The sequence below is a fragment of the Leopardus geoffroyi genome, chromosome C2 (assembly GCF_018350155.1).
Source record: "Leopardus geoffroyi isolate Oge1 chromosome C2, O.geoffroyi_Oge1_pat1.0, whole genome shotgun sequence".
In the NCBI taxonomy this organism is placed as follows: Eukaryota; Metazoa; Chordata; class Mammalia; order Carnivora; family Felidae; genus Leopardus; species Leopardus geoffroyi.
The window spans coordinates 78781073-78808209 of NC_059333.1; the positions used below are offsets into that span (position 1 = coordinate 78781073).

General features: G+C 38.8%; 1 protein-coding gene across 5 annotated transcripts in view; it reads right to left on the minus strand.

Annotated features, from left to right (window-relative positions):
* Window positions 1–633: 633 nt before the first annotated feature.
* The window catches only part of TPRG1 (tumor protein p63 regulated 1), a 223152-nt gene continuing 196648 nt past the window's right edge, over window positions 634–27137 (minus strand). For all 5 annotated transcript variants that reach the window (XM_045502611.1, XM_045502613.1, XM_045502612.1 and 2 more), the window contains exons 5-6: window positions 14744–14897; window positions 634–1062 (exon numbers count right to left, since the gene is read on the minus strand). In XM_045502611.1, the coding sequence (XP_045358567.1) occupies window positions 868–1062; window positions 14744–14897 (349 nt within the window). In that variant the 3' untranslated portion in view covers window positions 634–867. The remainder of the gene's footprint in view (window positions 1063–14743; window positions 14898–27137) is intronic.

Below are 27137 nucleotides of genomic sequence, written 5' to 3' on the forward strand. Positions count from 1 at the left end.
AGCAGGGCCTTCATGAATAAGACTAATGCCCTTATAAAAGAAGATTAAGAGAACCCTCTTGCCCCTTTACTGTCTAAGGATATAACGAGAAGTCTGCACCTGGGAACAGGGTCCTCACCTGACCAGGCCAGCACCCTGAACTCTGCATTCAAGCCTCCAGAACTGTGGGATATGAATTTCTCTTGTTGATAAGCCACCCAGTCTGTGGCATTTTGTAACAGCAGCCCAAACAGACTAAGAAAGATACTAGATGAAATTATCTGGCAAGGAATTTAGATATATCAAAACTGATGGATTTCACGAATGATGACTGTGACCCTAAAAATGCCACAGAGAAACCCAGGATTTGGAAGATGCTGAATATGAGTGGCCATTGAATCATATATATGATCAGCAGACAGAAATACAAAACTAAATCTTGAAGAAGTATCAGGGATGGAAATGGGGATTTGAAAGGCATTCTCATAAAAAGAGTAGCTAAAATAGTATAGTCAGACCCCAGTGAAAGACATCAGAATCAAACGGCTCAAGCTCAAGATCCAAAAAATGCCTACATTTGGAGGACAGAGGAGCAAGAAGCCAGAGACTCTGCCCTCAGTTTATGATCAGGTATTCAATGATAATATTATTTGATAAGCTTAAGAGCATTTATTTTCTGGTTAGGAAATTTGATTGTTCTTATATGAGGTCTGAGGTGTGCATCTATCAGTCTAATCAAGATTATAGATTTCCTAAGATACTAAGTGTTCAATACCATGTAATAGTATTTAAAAGGAACTAAGTCAGTCCAAATATATGGTGGTCTGAAACAGAATCTTCAATGAAGGTAGATCAGTGGATGGCATACTTATAATGCCAGAAGGAGTCTCAAAAACCAATACTCCCACGGGCAAGGGAATAGCCGAGTTTGTTGCGGTTTCCAATGAATGACATCAGCCCCATGTAGGTTTCAATCAAAATGGGTTCAGTTAACACCATCAGTCCCTGTCTTCTTCCAGATCCAGTGGAATTCTTGTGGGCATTCTGGATAGCTGCAACAAGTTTAGACGTGAACCCAGACAACTGAAGAGGAAAAGAAGGCACAGAGTTAGTAAATGCAGAGTCGGTCCAGACACACTTCCTCCCTAGCCAGTCCTCACAAAAGTTGACCACTGTCCTGGGGCTGCAGCTATCCTTACTTCCTTACATAGATGTCATTTCTCAGAATTGTCAACATTGCTTCTGTTAGTCTTTTAATAAATCAATCAATCAATTATGTACATAGTGAAATTATCTGCCTCATCTTGTTTGTTTTTCATCCTTCATAATTTGTACAGCATTTAGTAGTCAGCTTAATAAATATTTGCTGATAGTCTATTATGAATCAGATGCCTGCTGGCTGCTGAAGATTTAAATACAAGTAAGATACAGTCTCTGTGTCCAAAGGAGTAACACTCTAATAATCTAAGAAATGAACTTGGTAAATCATTATACAAAGTTCATGAAAATGACAGCAGGCATAATAAGATGGTAAAGGAATGCAAAAGAGGGAGAAATCATACGTAGGAAGAGGATTAGAAATGACTTCAAAAGAAAACTCTTGAGACAATCATTAAAGGGTTCCTAGAGTTTCAATAGGTGAAATGGAATTAGAGAGGGATTGGTTGGCAGCTGTTTTTTCTATTCAACCCAGCATCCTTTCAATCATTTCAGATTCTTCTTCCAATACGAGTACCTCTTTATTTCTTTGGAGGACCACCCTCTCCCAGTTTAGCCCAAATAGTATAAGAGGAGTCTACTTTAGCATATGGCTCAGGTCTAAGCAATCAGAGGAGTCCATTTCTCTGGTCACAGAGATTGGTGCAGGTAAGGGCACATGACCAATGTTGTTGCAAAACTGATAGAAAGCCTGGAGGTTTTCGAGGTCATTTTACCATGCATAGTGAGAACCTGAGAATGAAGCCAACGAAGGTGGAAGAAGTAAGATACAGAGAGAGATGAATTATTGACAAAATCGTTCAAATTATTAGGTCAGCCTATCCTGAACTTTCAAGTTAAATAAGGGAAAAAAAAAATACTTATTTTGGTCAAGCCAAGTTGAATTGGATTAAGGGGAGGGTAATTCAGGGAGCATTCTGAACAGAGATATAGGGGCGCCTGGGTGGCTCAGTCGGTTAAGCATCCGACTTCGGCTCAGGTCATGAATTCACAGTTCATGGGTTTGAGCCCCGCATCAGGCTCTGTGCTGACAGCTCAGAGCCTGGAGCCTGCTTCTGATTCTGTGTCTCCCTCTCTCTCTGCCCCTCCCCTGCTCACACTGTCTTTCTCTGTCTCTCAAAAATAAATAAATGTAAAGAAATTTTAATTAAAAAAATAAACATGTATAAGCAAGGAAATGAAACAAAAGTTCATGTTTCTATTTCCAACAAGCTCTTTTATATCCATGATCTCTTTCTAACATAAATGTATTAGGTATGTCAAAGAAGGTATCACCATTTCCATATTAGAAAACCAAGGCTCATAAAAGGTAAATGACTTACCCACAGTCACTCCACTTTCTGCAGTATGGCAAAAAAGAACATTAGGAATAAAATCTTATTCACAGTGAGATCCAAATCTGTTTCCTAGGCAACTGGCTCACTAATCTAAATTAAGACTATTAGAGTATATTCCAATATCAATTCAAATTATTAAGCATCCTCTATAAAGTGTCCATTATTCTTCCCATGATTCCAAGAGGAGACCAATCTTTGCTTTAAGGGACTAACATAAGAGTGATCTTTCAGTGAAGAAAGAGAAGCCTGTAGTCTTTCCCCATAACAATTTTCCATGGAGATTTTATCCTGGATACTTAATTTTATACTAAATTGCCCCTGGGCAAACTACTTTTTCATTCCAGTTTCAGTTTCCTTATTAGTAAGGAAAAAACATTTAAAAATTAGAATGTATCGTCTATTGGCAGTTGGCAACCCTACAAAAAAAAAATAAAAGGAAAGAAAGAAAGAAAGAAAGAAAGAAAGAAAGAAAGAAAGAAAGAAAGAAAAAAGTAAAAGAAAAAAAGCCATGCAAATAAAACTTCTATAATTTTATACCTGTGTGGCATTGTAAATTCATTTCCCCTTTTTGAGTCTTAGTTTCTTCTTTTGAAAAGCATTGAAATCTATGAGTTTTTTTTTAGATAATGTCATAAGTAACAAAAATTAGTGGCTATGATGAGAAAACAATATAGTTCGCTGGAGTACCTCAATATCTCTAGGTTTTCAAAATAAACAGATGTATTTCTCTACTTTTCTTTAAAGTAATATTTACCTAATTGAATATGATCAAAACATCAAATAAATAAATAAACAAACAAACAAACAAACAAACAAACAAACTCAGAGGGCACCTAGATGGCTCAGTCAGTTAAACATCTGACTCTTGATTTCAGCTCAGGTCATGATCTCGCAGTTTAAGAGATAAAGGCCCACAACAGGTTCCACACTGATAACACAGAGCCTGCTTGGGATTCTCTCTCTCCCTCTCTCTCTGCCCCTCCCCCCCACACACAGTCTCTCTCTCTCTCTCTCTCTCTCTCTCTCTCTCTCTCTCTCAAAAAAAAAAAAAAAAACCTTAAAAAATAAATAAACTCACTTCACTGAGGCTAAATAATGTAAACTAACACAGAAGTAGGGTTTTGCTTGAGCTTCAGTCTGTAGAAGCGAAGACAGACAGAAGACACTTCTTATTACTCGTTTGCAGTCCCAGCATCCTCTTGGAGATCTAAACATTGCTGTCACTGAGTGACACAAACTATAGTCATAACAGCCTGGGGATTCTGGAAGGAAGGACATCCTTCCTTTCAGCTAATTCCACCAGTGCTTTAGCTGATTGAATAAGAAAAGCAGAAAGAAGTGGTTTTTCTTCAACTTCCAAAAGAGAAAATCAAAAAGGACAGAATAAGTTAATAACATAGGCATTGAATCATTATGGTTGAAAATCATGGAATCTCAAGGTTAGAAGTGACCTTAAGCTTATCAATTCTAGCCATTCATCTGTTGTTTTTGCCTTGACACATCCTCACCAAAAAACTACATCCCTGGACATGGACATATTCAATGATGGGGAACTCACTGCTATCTAACCACATATATTCCATCACTGTGTATAGTGGGAAAATGCTTGGCATAGATGCATAGGGCCAGGTATGCTTCCTTGCCCTATCAGTTACTAACGGTTAGAGTTTGGAAAAACCATAAAATCTCACTGAGCCTTAGTTTCTAGATCTGAAAAGGGAAACTAATAATGGTGATGATAGTGATAGTAAAAGCCAACCTCATGAGATCTGTACAATTTTTATCATTTGTATCATTTATATAATTTTTTAACTCTAAGATGAGCTTTTTAAAAGTAATAGAGTTCCCTGAATGTCAGCCTCAGGAGATTGTTGCGTGAATTTAAGTGAATTATTCAAAAGCAATTTATAAAGCATATTATTTATAGGTACAAATATTTTCATTATTTATAGGCAAAAACACTTTAACTTTTTTCTTTCAAGTTTATTTTTATTTATTCTGAGACAGAGCAAGCGGGGGAGGAGCAGAGAGAGAGGGAGACAGAATCCCAAGCAGGCTCTGTGGTGACAGCCCAATGGTGGGCATGAACTCATGAACCACAAGATCATGACATGAGCCAAAATCAGGAGTCAAACACTTAACCTACTGAGCCACTCACGTGCCCCAAGACTTTAACTTTCTTAGTTCTATTCCCTTCAATTCCATATTTGGAATGCCAATTTCCTTAATACGAATCACAGACTCCAGAAAACATTTTTTTTTGACTCTGATATGAGCTTTTTAAAAGTAACAGAGTTCCCTGGATGCCAACAGATACATTGAGTTCCCCTCAGACACTATAATTTCAAAAAACATGGGTTGAGTATCAAAGTATCTCCCCCAAGATATTTATCAATTATAAAGGGAAAAATACTAACTTTGCAGAGGGGAAATCCAGCATACATCTTAAATCTATCTTAAACAAGTGATCAATGTTACTACTGCTAGTAATAAGACACACAGGCATCATAAGCCTACAATATGATGCAGTGAAGACATAAATCATTTCTGTAGTATCTGCTCCAAAAAAAAAAAAAAAAAAGCCTCAATTTAATCATGAGAAAACATCAGGCAAACCCAAATTGAGAGGCATTCTACAAAAAAACCGACCAGTAATCGTGAGAAGTGCCAAGATCATGAACACAGAAGAAAGACTGAGAAACTGTCACAGTTTGGAGGAGAATAAAGAGACAGAACAACTCAATGTAATACATAATCCTGAACTGGATCCTGGGACAGACAGAGGGATTAGGAAAAACAAAACAAACAAACAAAAAAAAACAGTGAAACTTGAATAAGGCCTGTAGTTTACTTAATATTATTGTACTGATGTTTAATTTTCAGGTTTTGATAACTCTACTATAGTTATATAAGTTGTTAGAATAATTTGAATGCCAGGTACACGGAAACTTTACTATCTTTGCAATTTTCCCATAAGCCTAAAATTATTTCAAAATAAAAAGCCTTTAAACTCTAGATTGAAAGAAAATCGTAAATATTAGTTCCCCAAGATTCTTGAAGTTTTCAATTGATCAAGGAGACAAATGCAAAAGAAAAACAGGTACAAGATGACACCTTTACTTTGTTTCTCTTATCTCTATATTTTTAATACGAACCTATATCAAAGTTATACAAGTATTACTGTCTATTTTTTTTCTGAAAAAATTGTCATTGAATGAATTCTGGTCCATATAATTAAATTAAATCAAAAAGTTGATTTTTGGGGGCACCTGGGTGGCTTAGTCAGTTAACCATCAGACTTCGGCTCAGGTCATGATCTCACATTTCATAAGTTCGAGCCCCATGTCGGGCTCTGTGCTGACAGCGCAGAGCCTAGAGCCTGCCTCAGAGTCTGTGTCTCCCTCTCTCTCTACCCCTCCCCTGCTCATGCTCTGTCTCTCAAAAATAAATAAAGATTAAAAAAAAAAAAAAAAGATCTGTAAAAAGTTGATTTTTGTCCATTGCAAATTTAGCCATTGTTCAGTTTTCTTCTGAGGAAAACAGAGGAAGAGCCTGTGTAGTTAGAATATAGTGATCAAAAGAAAGAGATCGAAATGAAATCTTAGGCCCAAAGCATCCTGTCGGCCATATTAAGGACTTTGGATTGAAGTGATTTTAAAAATAAGTTCAATGATGTATGTTTTGTTGTTGTTGTTGTTGTTGTTTTTAATAATCCTGACAGTTGTATGGAAAATTTACTGTTAGGGTCAAGATTAGAAGCCAGAAGATAAGAGGAGTTTGAAGATCACTTCAGTAGTCCAGGCAAGAGATGATGGTGGCTTGGACCAGGAGAGAAGTGGAGAACATAATAACTGGTTAAATTAGGGATATTATTTGGAGGTAGAGCCATACAACTTGCTGGCATGAGTAAATATAAGGGATGAAAAGAACAGAGGACTCAAAGATGACACCTAGATTTTTGGTCTGAGCAACTGGATAGAAAGTGATATCATTACTGGGTTGGGAAAGCCTGGGGCAGAAGGACTTGGAAGTGGTGAGGTGCAGGGGGCAAGGATTCTGTTCCAGACATGTGGTTGATGTGCCTAACCAGTAAGCCTCTTAGTAATTTCTAATGGCCAATTGGATACATGAGCATGGGACATGAGGAAATAAACAGATGATAAGACCATATGTATAGTTAACAATTTCAAAATAGTAATTATAGATCCTATAGTCAAGAACAATATTCATAAAGTATAAACAAGATAGACTATAGGGCAGGGATTAGAAATCCACAAATTCAGAAAGCTTTGTTGGACAAGATGCTAGGCATCGGGGGCAATGCATAGGAGATCTAATAGGTAAACTGAGGGTCCAAGTGTTTCAGAGATTTGTCCAATGGCTAATCACTAATAAGCAACTGAGCAAAGCCTTGGAATCCCAGTCTCCTGACTTAAGTGTGTTAAAGTCCTCTTTCTATGATATACTGCTATTATGAGCAGTAAAATTATACTATTTAGAAAAGGATTTGTGTTCCTTATTTTTAAGAAGGGATAGGAAAAAATTATACTCAGTAATTTTCAAAACATGTTCCTTTGAACACTAGATTTCTTCATAGGTTGGATGACCATATAATTTATCATCCAGACAAAGATTCTTTTCAAAAGAAAGGAAGTGTCATTATTAACAATGTTGGGATGACAGATATTCCTGAGGGTTTGGGGAGAAGACATGGAAGCCAAGCAGGTAACATCCTCCAGTCCCTGCAATCATACCAATTAGATCTGCTCTATTTTTAACCATTTTAAATATTTCAATTTCAAGATTTTATTTTTAAAAGTCTTATGTTTCTAAAAAATTTTTTGAAAACACCATACTAAGCTTGCCTAGCAACCTCTAGCTCTGACTTGGCATAAGATGCATAGGGCCTACTCAATCCGCAAAGATCTATATTGTCTATACTCCTATTCATCCTTCCAAACCAAACTCAAATACCCTCTCTCTCACAATGCCTTCCTGCATACTCAAGGCAAAAATTAATATTTTATTCTATTGCATTTCACTTTTATCTCCATTTAAATATTTCATCCAGTTTTCTAAGAATTAGAGTCACAAGTGTGGCTGTTTGTCTATGTAAGTGAACCAAAGTTTCCTTACCTTAGGACTATTGTTATCTTGTGCCATATAATTCTTTGCGACAGGGGACAACGTCCTCTGTGTTTTAGGATGTTAAGCAGCCTCACTAGCCTCTACCCACCATATACCAATAGTATCCTCACCCTAAGTGTGAGAATCAAAAATGTCTTGAGACATTGTCAAATGCCACACCGGCAGGGGGATGGGAGGGTGGTAAAATCATCCCCTGTTGAAAAGCACTGAACTAAAGGAAGTATGTATGATATAACATGGGTATTGAGATAAAACAGATCTGGTCTTAAGTTGCAGATATGGCACTCATTAGCTGTGTGACTCTGGGCAAGTTATCCAACCTCTCTAAATTTTATAGTTCCTTTTCCACACAAAAAAGAATATTAATAGCATCAAGTACAGAGGGTGGCTGTAAAGATTAAACCAACTTTAATAAATGGAGAGTTTGTCCATAAGCTCACATGTGCAGGTACACATATTCATGTATTTTAGGAAGAGTTGGGGAAGTGGAATGAAATGAGGCTGGAATTTGGAGTAAGACTGCAAAGGCCATTAAGGAAGCCTATTACCAATAATCAAAAATACTATCAACAAATCTTTGACAATATCACCATCAAACTAGGACTTCTTAAAGACCAAGTTGTAATTCACCACAGCATTCCCATTGCCAACACCCTCTGGACTGCCGGGATACCTTTTCATAGATAAATAAATGCTTTTAGATTAGATTACTGACTGCTTCTCCAGTCCTCATCATAAGCTTCATTTCATGAGAATCCTCCGTGGCCTCAGAATCTGAGTGCTGGAAAGAAAAAGTCGATGCTATTTCATACCCAATGAACTTGGCATCTCATTAGAGTCAGATGCCACTTTATTTCTAGTCATTTCAGTGCTCCCTCTAAAAGGAGGAGGAACCATGAAGACAAAGTGACAAGCAGTGCATTGAAGGAAGGGCAGACAAAAGGCCAAGTCCCCAAACTGGCTCTTGAGCATTTCAAGCACCTGAACTCAGTCTGTGTGACAGGAACGCGGTGTCATCTGATATGAATGCCACCAGCCACATACTTTTCTCTAAAAGCTTTTATACACCCACCCCTGGCTCCTTCTTTTATTCCAGTCTCAAAAACAGAGGGTCAAGTTTTAACAACTCTGATTACATAGGAGCTGTGTGCTGGTTAGGGTAAAGTATAGCGGTGTGTGTGGGTGGGTGGGTGGGTTCGTTGGAGGTAGGGGGAAGTGCTGAATGTTCTTCTGGACTTTACAGCAAGTATTTACCACCTGAGTGACTGCACTCCTGGTTTACTTCGGGTGCTGTCTGCCAGCAGTTCACTGCCCAGAGTCTCAGTTTTCCTTATTACAACCATAACTTGCTTCCTGTTTACACTGGGTAAAGAGACCAGGTTTCATGCCTGCAGGCGTGCATTCCTCTGCTGAGCAGGTTTTCCAAACCTTCAGGCTATAGGTTTCAGTGTTCCTCTATAGGAAATGAAGCATGCGGAGATAAAGAATAAATCCATCCAATACCCAGTACTGGAAACCACTTGAAAAGTCACACAGCTGGATAGAATGTTTATATCATCCTGACATATTTTACCTGGAATTATCTTTATGGAGACACCTTGATTGTGGTATGTTCAGGTATGTAGAGAGAAAAAGGAGGATGAGGCAGAAACTTCTTTCCTCCAAGAGAGGTTCCTATATATCCTAATCCGCACCCTCTTCCTATTCCATTCCCCAACTCTCCCCTGCCAACACATATGCGTACATACACATGCTTTGAATTCTAGCTAAAATGAATTATTCTTTATTCAAGAACATTTCATGTACTTTTGTAATTTGCAGGTTCCAACCATCTTTCTTTTATTTAAAATGTATTTCCCCCACCTCCTTTGATGCTTAAATCACTCATACTTTGAGTTTCACTTCAGATATCATTATACCTGTTAGCTTTTGGACTTTCTTGTTCCCTCTTCTGGGCTCCCATAGAACCTTGTGAATCCCACTCTATTAACAGTCTTAGCATATTAAATTATAATTTGTTAATTACTTTTTTTTTTACCTTCTCCCTGTACTCTGTAAGTGTCTGGAGGGCAAAATCTGTTTTATTCTTCTCAGTATCCCAGTTTACTAGCACGTGGCTCAGTATGTAGCTAGGTGGGTATTCAATGAGTATTTGTCAAAATGATGTGAAGGGAAACGAAAGTTACATTTAATTGCTAACACGTTGGTTCACTTTCATAATCCCCTTGAAAAGAAGGGTAAATATGCCAGAAAAAAGTAAAAAGGATTGGTCTGTAGATCCTTTTGATTTGGTTATAAAGCATTCATGACCATTCACTGTTATTTACCAGCTCTGGGCTCAGTCATTAGTCCCTTCCAGCAAGACTCTCCACACATCCTAAGAACCCAGCAAGAAAATGGTTAAAACAGGGGAGATGAGACTACAAATTATAAATAAAAAGTATGTGAAACAATTGAGGATAATCAAGTTTTGTCAGAAATATAATATATCACATTACATATCACATCAATGAATACACACACACACACACACACACACACACACATAGAATTTCTTCAAGCTCATGTCCATTTTCCTGCTTACTTACAAATTATTTGGGTGTGGAAAGGGAGCTAGTTTATTTTAATACCTTAGTCAATTCACTTAATCACTCTAAGTACCCTCATTTTAAAAACAGAGATAGCTATCTTGACCTCACAGGGTTTTTGTTAGTTGAATTACATGAAAACATGTAAACTGTAATCAATAAATATAGTCTGATTACATAATATTACATGAGATTATTTTTATGTCTTGTAACAAGAAAGTCAATGCCAAAAAATGATTATTTCCTATTCTCACAACTGTTTTATATGAGTAATGCAAAGTATATGCATACACAGATTGGAATAGGTTGGTGAGGCTGAGAGATAAGCAAGAATGTCTGGAAAGAGGCCATTTGACCATCATATTTGCCAGACGTAAAGTGCTATAGAGTTAGTGAGAAGAATAAAAGGAAAAAATAATGTATTTTGATACTGTATTGCATAAATTTGATAGTAATTTTTAGATTAGTTTAGGAGACTTGAAGATAATATGAATTTGAATTTGAATGCAATTAATGTGTTTATTAATACTCTTTCCTATGGTACGTGCCTGACCAACCAATCCCATGACTCAGCTTTGATCCAAAGGTGTATGGTCTGAAACCTCTATCAGCAGCTCAGCTTTCTCTCCTGAGCTTCAGACCTAAATTTCTAACTGCCTGACAACTAACCCAATCTCATGTTCCATGGACATGTCAAACCAACATGTCCAAACCTATTCTTCTTTCAGTTTTCCCCATTCAAATCAATGGAGTCACCATCTTCCCAAGCCAGAAACCACACCATCTTCAACATCTTTTTCTCCTCCACCTACTATATCCTGTAAATTACCTGCTCCCATTAATCCTGTATCTTGAGTATCTCAACATATCTTTATCTTCTCTCCATTCCTACTGCCCTTAAGCCCTTATACCTATTATTTGAGTCATTATGATCATGAAAGGGAATATGTAAGATTAAACTCCAGCTACAATAAATTACTCTGTGTCTAAGAACACTCCTTGTACCTTCATGTGCCTCCACATCTCTTCATTGGATTTAACTTCTGATTTAGTCAATTTAGTGCTCATTTTAAAATCTTTGCATTTTTATCTATTCCTCTATTCAACAGTGCTTTCCACAAAGACATAAATTTTATCTCATTTATGTTTGTATCCTGAACAATAAACCTCTACTTTGTAGGTGTCAGAAGATATTTGTTGAATAAAGAGATTCCAGGTGCTTTATAAGAAAAGACTCTGAGTAAGAATAAATTTGGATTTTTAAGTGTATTTTTTAAAATAAGTTATGGCATCAGATTGTAAATAATTTGGAAATTTTGACTATGTGTAACCCAGCTCTTAGGATTTATTTTCCTATACCATAATAGATTTGCTAAATTGAATTAAATTGCTTCAGGTATTTGATTTAGTTATGCATTTTCCCCATATTTTCTACTTTTTTCCCATTTCATTTATAAGGGAAATGGAAAAACTAGTTTTATATCATCCTTTTAAAATCTTACGTTATGCCAAAATACCCATATAAAAGGAATTCTATATCCACAGAATTGTCTTTCTTCTTATTTATTCTTTTACATTAATATAACTGAGTATTAATCAAAGCCAATTTTGGAAAATATCATAAACACAAATAATATTGTGACATAAAACCGAACAACAAAAGAGAAATTAAGACTCAAAGAACTGGATCAGAGTACTCATCATCTCACATCACAGATGGAGATCACTTGTTTTCAGAAAGAGTTGGGACTTGGGGTGGCCTTTAATAAGAAATAATTTGGCAAACTATTTGGCCAAATAGTTTGGCCAGACTGTTGCCGGGGAGGGGGCGGGGGTGGGAATCTTTGGAAAAATAGTTTAAGGAGAAAAGCCATGAAGGAAATATACTTAACAGATCCACAAAACAGTTTTATTGACTTAAAATCACTAAACAACTGAACAAGCATTCATTATGCTCACATCCACACTTGTTGTGACACACACACACACACACACACACACACACACACACATGCACGCATGATATTCTTACTCCCATCCAACAAGAGCAGTATAAACAGTGAGTTTTCCTTTTACCTTTCTACATTAATTAATTCTATGTTCTATTAACCACAGTCATGGTTTTGGGGGAATAATGATTCTATCCTCCTTTCAACATTTTATTTCTTATCTTCCTTTTAAAATTATTTGATTGTATTGGGGCACCTGGGTGGCTCAGTTGGTTAAGCATCCAATTTCTGCCCAGGTCATGATCTCACAGTTCGTGGGTTCGAGCCCCGTGTTGGGCTCTGTGCTGACAGCTCAGAGCCTGGACCCTGCTTCGGATTCTGTGTCTCCTTTTCTCTCTACCCCTCCCTTGCTCACACTCTGTCTCTCAAAAATAAATAAATGTAAAAAAGAATAATAATAATAAAAATAAATAAATAAATAAATAAATAAATTTGTTTGGTTGTATTTATATGTATCAGAATAAAACAAAGTACCATCAAGAATTAAGAGTAATGCAGTGCCATTTCTCTGTAGCTAATAGAATTTGTTCTTTAATCCCTTACCCTGAATATCTTCTAGCCAAGGACACTCAGGGAATAAGTACTTAATGCATCACGTATAAGGAAGAGGGGACTTGGCTCAGGAAGTGATGGGTGTAATAACCAAGTCACTTGGTATTTATTTTACCTTACAATATGATACAATTACTATTAATGCAAAAATATATGTTATTTTAATGGCAAAAACAAGACCTCCTTTAGAGGAGGGAAATGGCTTTAGAAAAAATACATTGTCAAGCATTTTGAGTTCTATTACCAGGTGTCTGAAAGAAAAAAAAAAAGAACACAAACAGATAAAATACTCTGAACTGTGAAGAAGGAGGAGGAGGGAGAAGAGGAGGAGGAGGAGGAGGGGAGGGAGACAAAATATTTGGGGAGGAGCACGACAGGATCCAGAGGAGCAGAGAGAGGATTATAAAGCAATGCATTAATAATGCATTATTATTAATAAGGCCTTTTACAAACAGAGAGAGCTGATATTCCATGTGAAATTTGGGCCCATTATCATGATTTAAAAAATTCTCACTCCATCTCCCCAAAGGCCTCATGGAGTCTACTCTCACATCAATGCCTTTGTGTAAGTGTTGTATTATTGTCATTGGTTTTCATTTTGTTCTCTTTTGTTGCTTTTGGGTGGTAGAGTCAGGCTAGGGGCTGAAGTTGGACCCTGGGCTGCAGCATCATAAAACTGAGCTATCACAAGATCCATACAATGAACTAATTTAGTGCCTGCAATAGCCTGGAGCCAGAGGTAAGTAAACCTTGAGACCATAAGCCCCTGAGGATGTTTACATAAATCTTGAGAAGACCACTGTCCTTTCTGATAGCAGAAGGGATTTAATCCAACTTCAAGTGTACATTAGGTGAAATTAAGACTCCATTTATCTTCTAATCATGTTTTGCCTCAAATCATTTTTAAAATAGGAGATTACCAATTAAAAATATGTTTATACATATACATATTTGCATGAATAGTGTGTTTAAAATCATGCAGCCACTGCAATGCACGCCATCCAACCACAGAAAGATTTTAGGTATATATTGTTATCTTTTGAATTTACAAGAAACAGAGAGTTATGATATTTGGAAGTAAATGACAGCATATAAAGGTAAACATAGCAAGGACAGAGAAGGCAAGAATTTCTAGGCCTATACACACACTCCTGTGTGTATATGTGTTGAAAATATAAAGTTTAATCTTTCTCTGCATTTACAGCTCCAACCATTTTACTTCCTGCCTACCTAGTATCCTAGCACTGCCTATGTTTCCCTAGGGGAGATGAAAAAAAAATAGAAGGACTTTCCCTGCCACTGATAAAATCTATTTGGGGAGATGAGATTGAAAGACATAAAAATACTCTTAATTGCTTTACTGTTTATGGACCATTTCCATTCACAATATTCGATTTAACCTTACAATGGTCCAATGAAGTTAGGAGGAAGGGCAGTGTTCATTATGTCCATTTTAGAGATAAGACTACCAAGGCCCCAGAAAGAAAGGTAATAAAAATAACCAAGAGCCATATCTGACTTCATATTTCACGCTATCCCACCCACACTCCTTCTTTTGAATGAAATAATTAGAATAATTACATACATAAATTATAAGTACCCATACAGAAATTTATACGTATGGCAAAAAACAGACACAAGTATTGCCATTTTTAAATAATATTACACTATAATTTTTTATAAGAAATTAGCAAGGTGGAAACATCACAATATGATTAACATAAATATTATATATATTTTTATATATAAAACAGCTCCACTGTTTACTAAAAAATTCCTATAAACCTTTTAAAATTTGTATCTGTATAAACCCAGGCTGTATCTTAACTTTTCTTTTTTTTTGAGTAGTACATATTTTAGAAGCAGATAGCTTCACCATCAAAGCTAGTCTAATGAGGCTCAAACTGCCTACCTTACAAATTTCGAGGAACTTCTCACTGGTGTACTTCATAGGGTGCTCAGTGAAGGTCGCATAAGGCACCTCAGTGGACCATGGGTTCCAGCGAGATAAGAGGGACTGCTGTTCCAGACTCCCCCAGTAGATCCTAAGGCCTTCTCCTTGTCTCCTACAAGAAACAAGTTTCCTTAGATTAGCCATGTGCACTAGATTAAAACAAAAAGAAAAGGATGGGAAAGTCACGTGATGTCTCAGTCAGATTTATAATGATGCTGAGTGACTTGCCTACTAACTGATTGTTCCAGAAACTCGGGAGGTAAGAATAAAAGGATACATTTGGTTTCAAACATGATGAGTTCAAGGTGTCATTGAGAATCCTATGTGGAAATGTCTACTTGGAAATGTGACTCTGGTGCTGAGGACTGGGGCCAGGGATGGAAACATGGATATTGCTCTCATGCCAATATTCTGATGGTAAGGGTTGGAAGAAAAAGGGAAAGGGAAGAGTCAAGGTGGTGGGTCAGGAAGTGTATGTGTCAAGGTGGCAGGCAGTTTCAAGGAGAAGAGAAATGACAGCACCTTCATCTTCCACAAAGCAGTTAACACAAGAAAAGATCTGGGACTTCAAGAATAGTAGTGTATAGATGATCCTTAAGAGCGATAATGACCAATTCAAAAAAATGCCTGTGACCACAGCTTTCATATCTCATGGTTCTCTATTATCTGTACACATTCTATCCAGCTAAATTGCAGCAACATACATACCATAGCTCATAAATAAATTGTGTCTGCCTTTTCCCACACTATCGGGTATAGCCCAGGCCTGGATATCTGGTAAATCCAAGTGCAAAGCAAGAGGAAGCTTGGGAATGATGGGAGGGAAGTCGTGGCAGTAGAATGTGGCCACATTGAATAACAAAATTGTAATTCCTGTGGTCTCTTCTTTTACATGTGCCCATCAGAATTTATAGTTTGTGGTTTTAGACATCTCTGAATGCAAAGAGATCCCTGGAGGTTAAGCCAAGCTCAGGTGCTTTGCATTCAATGAGCTTTAAAACTAAGTTGCCTGTAATTCTAAACAGCCCCATGGAACATCACAGAGCTCTCATTTCTTCTAGAAATTAAATCCTGGGATCTAGAATGAAAACCCAGAGCTTAATTGTGGTGCCTGCATAAAGCTGTTACTTCCTGTATTAAGGAATTCCTTTGGGAATGCTATTGTGGCTTCTGTGTGTTTATCCAAGTAGAGATGTGTATAAACACAATCTCACACATATGCATATGCCACCCCTCTTCCCGGTTGGCTGATCTCTGAGATTCTTCTAAAATGAAAGTACGAAAAGAACCTGGCACATTCTACTGCTCTGTTCTCAGATTTTTTATCATTATGTTTGAAAGCTGACACCCAACCTTTTTTGTACTTAATCCTTTACCCACAAAGAAAAAGTGGAAAAGAAAGATATTGTACATACCTCTAAAGTTCTCTTTCTAACCTCTCACCTTCCCAGCTGTTATTCTGACATTTATCATCCCCCCAATATGTTCCTTCTGTTTCATTTCTTCTTTGTTTTTCTTCCTTTCTTTCTTTCTTTTTTTCTTCCTTTCTTTCCTTTCTTTCTTCTCTTTCTCTCTCCCTCCCTCCTTTTCTCTCTTTCTTTTTCTTTTTCTTTCTTCCTTTCTTCCTTCCTTCCTTTCTTTCTTTTTCTTTCTCTCTCTCTCTCTCTCTCTCTCTCTCTCTCTCTCTCTCTTCCTGGCCTGGTAATAAACTCTAAGCTCAATTACTATTCTATGCATGCTGGTTAATGGAGCATTCTGGCTTTAGTCCATTAAGACAACTTGCACAATGGAATCATTTACTGCTTCATATGTCAATTTATGTGCTGGGTGCAATTTTGCTTTTATCCAAAGGCGATGAAAATCTGCCAAGATAGCTTCTCTAAGAAGTACACTTTATATTATTTTACCTTAGGGAAGCCTCAAATGAAGTTTAACCATGAAATTCAAGAGGGACCCTATTTCTAAATAACCAGTCAATTTGAGCATGGCAATGACATTTCTCAGAGATGTAGCATACCTCTGAATATACAAGTTCAGCCAACTTTCTCTCCTGAGCTCCAATGGTGATACCTAAGAAGATAAATCTACAACTAAAAATTCTCTCCAAAGGTAAAAAGGTATTCTCGGCAAAGACCTTAGTACCATAGGTTTATGAAAACCTACCATCTCCTCTTCCATCCAGTGTCATTAGGACAATTGTGGGGAACACAGGTGCCTTTATGACCAGGACTGCTTCATTAGTTACTTATGCTCACCATGCAAGATGTTGTGGGAGGTAACAGTGAAGTGAAAAATGCAAAAAATAGGATGTCAGATAGTCTTGCATTAGAGTCTTGCTTCTGACACTTAATGCTGTGGTGCTATGGACAAGCTCATTTCATTTTCTGAATCCATTTCACCACATGTTCTTTAACATGTCTCCATGTGACATCTCAGGACCTCGGTAACTGTGTAAATGACATAGATGGCTGTGGTCATGACACTACTAACATGCATTCAGTCAAGGACATACAGTATATAAAAGAAGCCTCTGGTTATGGCTTTTGTAGTTTAGAGGCATCAAATTAGCCCCCTGACCACACCTTCTGCTGCAAAGACCATACCAAGCATTGTCCCATCACTCCTAGGGGACTTTAGCACCTATTGTGATCCTTCGCAAACATGTAAAAGCACAAATCAGCCACCATATGATGGAATAACATTTTAATGTTTATAAACTATAGAACGTGAGAGTTAGAAGGGCTCCTGGAACCTAAAGCCCAGTGCTGTCTTTCTGGAGATGAGAAAACTGGCACACAGAAGGAATAGGGTTTTCCCAAAGCATCACTACACACAGAGGTGACCTGGCGAGAGCCTTGGTCTCCCAAGACTTCATTTAGGGGTCTTTTCACCATTCTGGACTCTCACTACAAAGTACATTCCAAGTTATGGTCCTGCTATTCCACAACACAGCCTTACTTCCAATCGACACAGAGTTGAAAGAGTTGCCCTAAGAAGACCATCATCATCTGTGGGCAAAAAGCCCATCGAGAGATCTTAGCTAAAGGTCAGAAATGAAATCTCAGTCTCAAAAGGAACTGTAGATTTTTATATAAGCTCGATATTATCAATTATGAGATTGTAGGAAAATAAGGTAGCCCTGGAAGTGAAGAGGAAATTTACAAAAAAGTTAGGTCATCAGGGTAAGAAGACTAATCTTTCTCACTAAGCACTATGGTCAAGTTAATCAAAGTGGGGGTACAGTCCTAGGTAAATAATGCCAACACCAAAGTATTAAGCAAAGGACAATTTGGTAGCTTTCTTCTCCAAATCATACTGAGTGGAAACCTTGGCTTTGGGCATTTCACAGCACCTTTCTGATCTTTGGGTAATACCCATTTCACGAGGAAAAAGAGGATAATGGATGAGCAAGTGTTTTGTATGCTGTAAGGCATAGTAGCAACTATCAAATGTTGAGTTCCTAGTGTGCATTATAATGCTTACTTGTCCTGATACAAACTTTATATTTTTAATTTTTTTAACTATGACAACAGTTTTTTCGACTTCTTTGGTAGAAATAAATGAAGCTAACAGGAAATAAGATAAAGAATATGACCAGGCTTAATCAGATCACCAAGTCAACAAACCACTGGAAGAACAGAATTACAAAGGGGAGGAAAAATACCATGATTCCTGCATAGACAAAACAAGAAAAGCAAATACCTAGCACAGAGAAGGTGTTGGAATCTTCTACAGTTTTCTTCATCTATTGATCCCTCCTCCCCCGCCTGATTCTGAGTCTCAGAAAACTTTTGTGTTTGGCTTCCGCTTTATCATGTTTCGGTGTATATAATTTCCTATTTAAATCCATCAGAGAGGCTTTCATTTAGCTTAAAACACCCCTACAGCTCTTTTTTCTTCAGACTGAATCAGCATAGCTCTGTAAAAGTTTTCTAATAGGTTAAGAACAATCTTTTAAATCACCTCACAGGTGATTCCCTGAAACAGTCCTAAGATGTTTATCTTCAATTCCAGTATTTAATCAACATATTCTCTGTGCAGTGTGTTGTCACAGGTAGAGAAATGAATAAGACTCAGTCTCTGAATTCTGGAAGCCCATAGGCTGATCATCTCTGGGCCTATTTTACTATCATCTCTTTCACACACCTCAAACAGGTACAAATAGAAAACCGCAAGCCTCATTATAGAATTAGAATTTTACCTATTACAATTTATTTTGTTTCCATTTTTCTCCCCTCAAGGAAACCAGTTTGTTCTGACCTCCATTCCCACAGTAATAGAAGCAAGAAGATCAATGTACCCTTCACTTCTGCTAAATCAAAAAACCTCCTAGAAAGTTCTAGAAGTAAAGGAGATTCTCCATAAGGACTCCTAAGAACTTGGTGGAAGAAAAGTATTTATAACAGCTGGAGATTTTTAGGATTCTAGACTGTCTTGAGTTGGAAGGCCCTTTAAGAGATGTGGTTCCAATTCCTTCATTTTATATATATATAAACCAAAGACCAGAATTTTCAAAGATCAGAGTTCTTCCCTTAGTCTTGTTAATTATGGGTTCTACTCAGTGACTCAGACTCAGAATTTGAGTCAAATATGGTTGTTGCCAGGGTGGAAACTTAAGCAATTACTACTTTAAACCATCATAGCAGCCAAACAGATTTGCCTTCTACGCCACAAAAAGCAAAGGCATCTTGAAGAAATGAGGTTTATACAGAAGAAACTATCATCCAAGGACCAAAGGATCAATCATGAAAAATAAATGTTTGAGCAACACCAAAAAGAGGAGCTCCAAACTGAATGGAGGAAAAACTTTCTTCAATAACAAGTTTAGGAAGACAATACATTATTTTTGACAGGAAATACACCTCTCCTTGAAGTCATTTTCAGCTGAACCAGATAATTATGCCAACCAATCACCAGTTTTGGTTAATTTGCTCATTCCACACATTCTACTTCCTTCAGAGAGAAGCCGTGCAACCTTCTGCATAGCACAACACAGCCATAGCACAACATAGGTATTCTTTCTCATGACTTCCCACTTGTCTCCCATCCTGGCCCTCAAAGATGCTGAGCTAAGGCTTTAAACCACCTGATAGGAGACATGAATGAGGATGCAAGTCTCCAGAAGGAGAAATGGCAGCTTCCATTATTACCTCCACCAGCTGCCCCTCCTTTTTACTCATCTCAAATCTCAAAGTTCCACCACAGAATTAAAAACATAGCTCGAGGCACCAAACCGAGATTTATGAGGAAGCACAGACATTAACTCTTGCTCTAAACTCAGGGCGTGTGCTTGTAAGTATGGGTGAGCAAACAGAGGGAGGCCGCGCGGGGGAGGAGGGCAGGCCGCCAGGGGGAGAGAGCTGTTCAGAACAACACAATATATTTTCTTAATGTCTCCTTTCTCTCTACCTTACAGCCTGTATTGTTGAAAGGCTTCTAGAACCATGAAATGTTAGTCCCTTGCTTATTTAATCTGGACAAAAGGGAGGGGGGGAGGACTGAGTTGGCACCCTGGAGGGTATTCAATGCTCCTTTCTGCTTATTGAATGACCTCAGACGAAATATTTTCCATGACAAGAACCCAAAAGACGCTGGCACAGTGTCAGACAATAAGATTTGCAGAATGTGTTTACATTCTCTCTGTGTCCCCAGGCTGTTCTAACCCATAGGCAGGTGGTGCCTTTATCTGCTCTCTTTGCTCACCTGGCTCCCTCCCAGAAGTTTCCAGGGCCTTGGGCTCAGTGAGATTAACCATTTACTGGCATGAGTAACCAAGAAATTCTGTGGGTTTCATTACTTGAGGAAGAAGTAAGTGATAAAATAAAACAGAGCAGCATTGTCCCTAAAGAGAAAATTCTGGGGCAATGTGGTACAGTAGTAAAAACCTTGGATGACAGGTAGGAGGCCTGGGTCCAAAGGCTAAATCTACCACTAACTTGCTGGATAATTTGAACCATTTCTTCGCTCTGGGATCCAGAGGACCATATACAAAACCAGGTAGTTGAATTAGGTCATCTTTAATCTCCTTTTCTTCCCCCAATAAATTAATATCTATGCTGAAAAAAAAGAACCAAAATAATTTGTATTATACCAGTTGGACAAAAAGCCAAAGGATAAATGAGTGATGGAGAAATTCTCAAATGGCTGCTGAGACCCCATCTTTCTTCTCCTAGAAGAAGAAAGGATTTTAAATTACAGTATAAAAGACCTAGAATTAAACCAAAAGCAGAACCCAGAGAAAGTAGGATGAATACTTATAAAAAGGACTACAGAAAAAGGCTATGGAATCTCCCAGGATGAAAGTCCTTAAAAGAAATGTTTATTTGGTTGGAAAACTTTTTTTTTTAATGTTTATTTATTTTTGAGATAGAGAGACAGAGCGTGAGCAGGGAAGGGGCAGAGAGAGAAGGAGACACAGAATCTGAAGCAGCCTGCAGGTTCTGAGCTGTCAGCACAAAGCCCAACGCAGGGCTCGAACTCACAAACTGTGAGATCATGACCTGAGCCGAAGCCAGATGCTTAACCAATTGAGCCACCCAGGAACCCCAATTTGCTTGGGAACATAAATGTGTTTGTCCGAGAGGTGGGCCATGTTCAGGGCCGAGGTGAAGAAGACTAAGGTCCAAACCAAAGGTACAACCTGAGATTCTGGGACTCACAGTGTGTGTGTGTGTGTGTGTGTGTGTGTGTGTGTGTGTGTGTAAAATAACATACAAAGATATTTTATTTTCTAGAACTGGTATGAATGGATTATTTGGACAGAAATCATTCTATTTTTTAACATTTATTTATTTTTGAGAGACAGTACAAGCAGGGAAGGGGCAGAGAGAGAAGGGGACAGAGCATCTCAAGCAGGCTCTCTGCTACTCCATGATGACAGCAGAGAGCTGGATGCGGGTCTCGAACTTGTGAACTGCAAAACCATGACCCGAGCTGAAGCTGGACACACAGCCAACTGAGCCACCCAGGCACCTCTGGATAGAAATCATTCTAAAACTTACATACTTAATTTTTCAAACAAATTATATTAAAAATAATGAATTCCTTTATAGCTTAATAAAAGTCATCCCAGGGGCACCTGGGTGGCTCACTCTGCTAAGCATCCAACTTCAGCTCAGGTCATGATCTCACAGTTCATCAGATCGAGCCCCATGTCCAGCTCTGTGCAGATAGCTCAGAGCCTGGAGCCTTCTTCAGATTCTGTGTCTCCCTCTCTCTCTCTGCCCCTCCCCTGCTTATGCGTGTGCGCTCACTCTCTCGCTCTCTCAAAAATAAATAAACATTAAAAAAATAAAAGTCATCACAAACCAAATTTTAAGACCTAAAAGGGATATATTACTAATAATTTATATTTTATGTCCTTGATGCCCTAATTTTACTAAAAGTAGGAATGAAGTCTAAAAAGTTACCTAGATTAACGCTCAATCCTAATATTTTCCTATCCTATATGAAAGCCAACTGTTGTACATGAAGAGTAAGGCTATTTACCCAAGCTCTAAAAGACCCTGAACTGCCAAGTTTTTTAGTTCGTATACTGGCTGTCTCTTCCCTCATTGTCAGGCTGTCATTTTTTCTGCTTTCAACATTCCTGACTCTAGCAGCTCGTCTTCTTTTTTTTTTTTTTTTTTAATTTTTTTTCAACGTTTATTTATTTTTGGGACAGAGAGAGACAGAGCATGAACGGGGGAGGGGCAGAGAGAGGGAGACACAGAATCGGAAACAGGCTCCAGGCTCTGAGCCATCAGCCCAGAGCCCGACGCGGGGCTCGAACTCACGGACCGCGAGATCGTGACCTGGCTGAAGTCGGACGCTTAACCGACTGCGCCACCCAGGCGCCCCTAGCAGCTCGTCTTCTAATTTGCTGTTTCTAAACTTCTATTGACAGGGAACCCAGGATGCCTTACTTTGGGAGTCATGGACAAATAATTAAACAAAACAATGCTCTTTCCCCTGCCCTTTCCTGTAAGGGAAATTTATAGCAAAAGCTTTGGTGTCACAGATGACATTTAAGTGGACAGTTAATCCAATAAGGTTGATGGTGAATAACTTTTAGATGGGCATCTAAATGGCTCATGTTTGAGAAAGTCCATTTGGAGTTCTATTATCTGTTAGAATGAAATAAATCAGATCCCAGAATCAATAATGACCATCACCTATGCACCAATGGAGAGGACATAAAATTTTGCCATCCTTAAGTTCATACTCTGCTAGGCTAGCACTGTCATATTCTGTACAAGGAGTCTTAAATTCTGATTTCTCCTTCAAACTGTTTAGGATATAACTCTCACAATACATAACAATCACTCTGAGTAGCAACATCATCAGCAAATCCCTGCTAGTATTTCTCAATAGAGTCTAGAGAAAATGCTCTAGATAAAATTGTAATGAGGACTCAGAGGCAGGAACAACCCCTTAGAGCTGAAGGTTGAACCAAAGAAGGCTTCATTCATTCAGGACACGTTTAGGAGGTCAGAGCGTGGACAGACATAGAGGACATTCAGTGACATAGCTGGTAGGGTCTGCCTATTCTTAGAAGTACTCAGAGTAAAGGTGTGAAGCAGGACTGTGTGTATAGTGATGGAAGAGAAAGGCAGTGAGGACCTCTCTGGTCTAGCTTGTGTTCTTCCTCTTGTAAGCAAATCAGGAGCAGTCTCAAGAAGGACAACAGTAAGCCTGTTCCTTTCCAGAAAACGGATGGAAAGAAACACACTAGAATATTAACATTGTTGCCACCACAGGATTATTTTCCTTCTTTTAAGCTTCTTACTTTCTGGAATGAGCATGTATTATTTTTACATGGAAATGAAGAACTACATATTTAAGACATTGCCATCCATCACAACCAGAGCCCAGAATAATTAGTAGCAGCAGTAGGCTGAGACCTCTACATTTCAGTCCTTAAACAAACTCACAAGTTTGGCTTATTATCTGTTTCACAGAGAGGTCTAAAGCCATCAAGTAGTACGTGGTAGAACTAGGGTTCACATTCAGATCTCTCTGGTTCCACAGCCCCCCATAATTCCATGGAATCCTGTGGATGTACAGGACAGAGACAAAAACAAACATTTACACCGACCAGCTGTGTGTTCCCCTTGTGAGCCTGAGTAAAGACAATCATTATAGAGCTTACATTTTTATTTGTAGTTTCTCCTCACCTGAAATAATCTACCTTCTACCTTTCACCACCACGCCGATTCAAAGAGTTCAGAAAACTAAAAGGGCTTCCTGTTACTTTTAAAATCCAGAAACACTTGCCCAGCCTGTCATTCAAGGCTTTTGCACTATAGCTCCAGCACTCATTTCCAAAACTCAAAGCCACAAGTCCTCAATGATCCATCCAAACAATTCAACTAGCTGAGCTCACAGCATTTGTGATCATTTTCCCAAAATGAAATTATCCTGTATATTTGTCTCAAATCATCAAATGAACTGTGAGCTGTCCAAGAATGGGGTCCATGCCTACATCATATATGTTCCTCCCATGAGATCTTACAGTAATGTTCATTTTTTTAAATAAGTAAACCCACGGTCTGTACTGTAAAAAGTATACACCAAACAGAAAATATTCCCTCCGACCAGATTGATCAGGCTGCTGCTTTTGTCTTTCATTAACCTACATTGCTGAATTGTACCACTTAAAACTGAGCTCTTAAATTGTTTTCTGTTTGTTTAAGGGAGGTGTACGTAAAATGGCATATTTCAGAGAAATGCCCAGGACAGAAGGGGCTGTACCTTTGGTGGCAGGGTGTCTAGAATCGTGCCCTGAAAGCACCGTGTCACAGAGGCTGGCAGGCCAGGTCTATACCGAGGCCCTTCCATGCCAAGAGGCTTCCACGTATAGAGAAGGGAGGGCAACTCTTGCAAAGCTACCAAGGAAAACGCCACATTATAAAGGAAGCAATTCTGAGGAAACTCCCTCTATTATAAATTGGGATATTTGGCAAATCGCCTTAGCCTCAGGTTTGTGTAAGTTTTGGTCTTCTCTCTTAAAAGGAAGTTACTTTTGAGCACCCCAAAAAACCAAGTTTCAACAGGCACAGAGTAGCTAAGTTAAAAAAAAAAAGGCTTCTAAGAAAAACATTTTTCTCTCAAGGGAGATCGAGAGTAGATTGTCTATAATAAATACACAGACAACTAGAGAGACCAGTTTCCACAGACTTGTGGTCCAGCTCTCAGGGGCCTTTGGGAAATAGCCGGGGCTGGCTTCCCAGAAAGGCAACAGGCACAGAGAGCTCTGACTGACAAAAGAAACTCGAATCTTCTCCCTAACACTTCCCCTTGATCCTGCTCCTCGAGGCGGCAAACATTTTGCTTTCTCCACTTTGGAAGAATTTGAAATGGAACAAATTTCAAGAGATTATGTGTGATATACTTATTTATTTTCCCCTTTATGCTTAAGGAAACATTTCATGGGGAAGTTTATTTGTGGTATTCCATATAGTAGGTTATGTAGGCAATAAACGAAAAATGTCCAGGGGCGCCTGAGTGGCTCAGTCGGTTAAGCATACGACTTCAGGTCAGGTCATGTTCTCGCCGTTCGTGAGTTCGAGCCCCACATCGGGCTTTGTGCTGACAGCTCAGAGCCTGGAGCCTCCTTTGGATTCTGTGTCTCCCTCTCTCTCTCTGCCCCTCCCCCATTCATGCCGTCTCTCTCTCTCTCTCTCTCTCTCTCTCTCTCTCTCTCTCTCTCTCAAAAATAAACATTAAAAAAATTTTTAAATATATCAATCTCTAACTTCCATACACAGACATAGTCCACAATCAGCATCACTTTCTCTCTTGGTTACGGTCAACATGAGCCATTCAAACAGTTCAGCAAGAACTGTGTGTTCAGTGGTGCCCCCCTCCATCCCTGCCCAAAGTGATTATGCTCCATAACAGGTCACATTCAGACAACAAAAATGCCCATATGATTTATGAGGTACTTTGATAAAAATAAACAAGTCATGGACTTTGGAGGATGCACCTGGGTTTGACTGTAGGGCCTTCATTTACTAGGCGCCTCGGGAAAAGCACATCTTAGGGCTGGATGCAGTGTGCATGGCACCTCTCATCAGAGGCTTCGAGCACGCTTTTCGCAGAGCTCTGAAAAGTAAATCAGAAGACAAAAAAATTCCGAATTCTCTTGCACTCTTGCTAGTTCCTTTTGCATCCACCAAAAACTGCCAAATCATACACTTGGGGGTGGGGTGAGAAAGAGGGACAAAGAAGGAACATGGGATAACATAATAAGCTATGTACAAAGTTAATAATTCCAGACATTTCATGAAATAGAACTGATTTGCCTACATTCCACCACGTATACTTGCTTTGGGATACAGGAGCTAGGGGTGTGTGTGTGTGTGTGTGCGCGCGCGCTTAATCTTCATGTTGCAGTTGTATTACTTTGCATACATATGAGCTTCATGTTTTATGACTTTGTTTTCACTTAAGATTTACTTCTACCACAGAGCCTTACTTTTCCACCCAGGCCCAGAGCAACAATACAGATAGAGACCTGGGATCCCCGCTCTTATTTTTCAATCCTGGCATCTAGTCCCTCAATGTGGCAGCTTTGCATACATGAGTGAGAACAAGCAGCCCATATCTCTAAGTTCCACCTCAGACCGACTTCCTAAATGGTCACTCTTGGTCACCCTTCAGGCTTAAGTATATATCCACTGGCAGCAGAGCATGCCCTGGGAAGGACAGGCCCTGGAAGCAAATGCAGGGCCATTTAGGCCAGGAATTCTAGGGTCTCAGGTACCCAGAGCATGGCCTCGAACAATGCTTGGCAAACTTCAACGTGTGCTTGAATCACTTGGGGACTCTGTTAAAACACAGATTCTGATTCAGTTGGTGGGGTGGTTTCTAAGGTTCTGGATTCTGTACTTATAACAAGCTCCCAGGTGATCTTGATGTCACTGGTCCCAGTAACAAGTAGCTCAGTGGGGAGGGGCACATGCTGTGGGTAGGCATATCCCCATGTTCCTGGGGGCTCCTTAGCCTGTGGGAATGGTCAGAGCTAGATAAGGATCAAAAGAGGGCTGTCTATGGTGTTGGACTAAGGCAGGAGTCATGATTCACTAGGGGAAGGCCTAGTGGTTTTTATTTGATTGCAAGGCAAGAATCTAAGAGAAGAGGGTTGTGTCAATGATCTATGGTTAAAGGCAAAATCCAAAGCCTGCAATTAAGATAGTTTTCCTATCATATAATGGAATTACAACATAAAAGTTCTCAAAAAATTATTTTTCATTAAGAAACAGACTAGTGGGGTACCTGGGGGGGGGTGGGGGGAGTGATCAGTTGGTTGAGTGTCAGACCCTTGATTTCAGCTCAGACCATAGGGTCATGGAATCCCAGGGTCATGGGA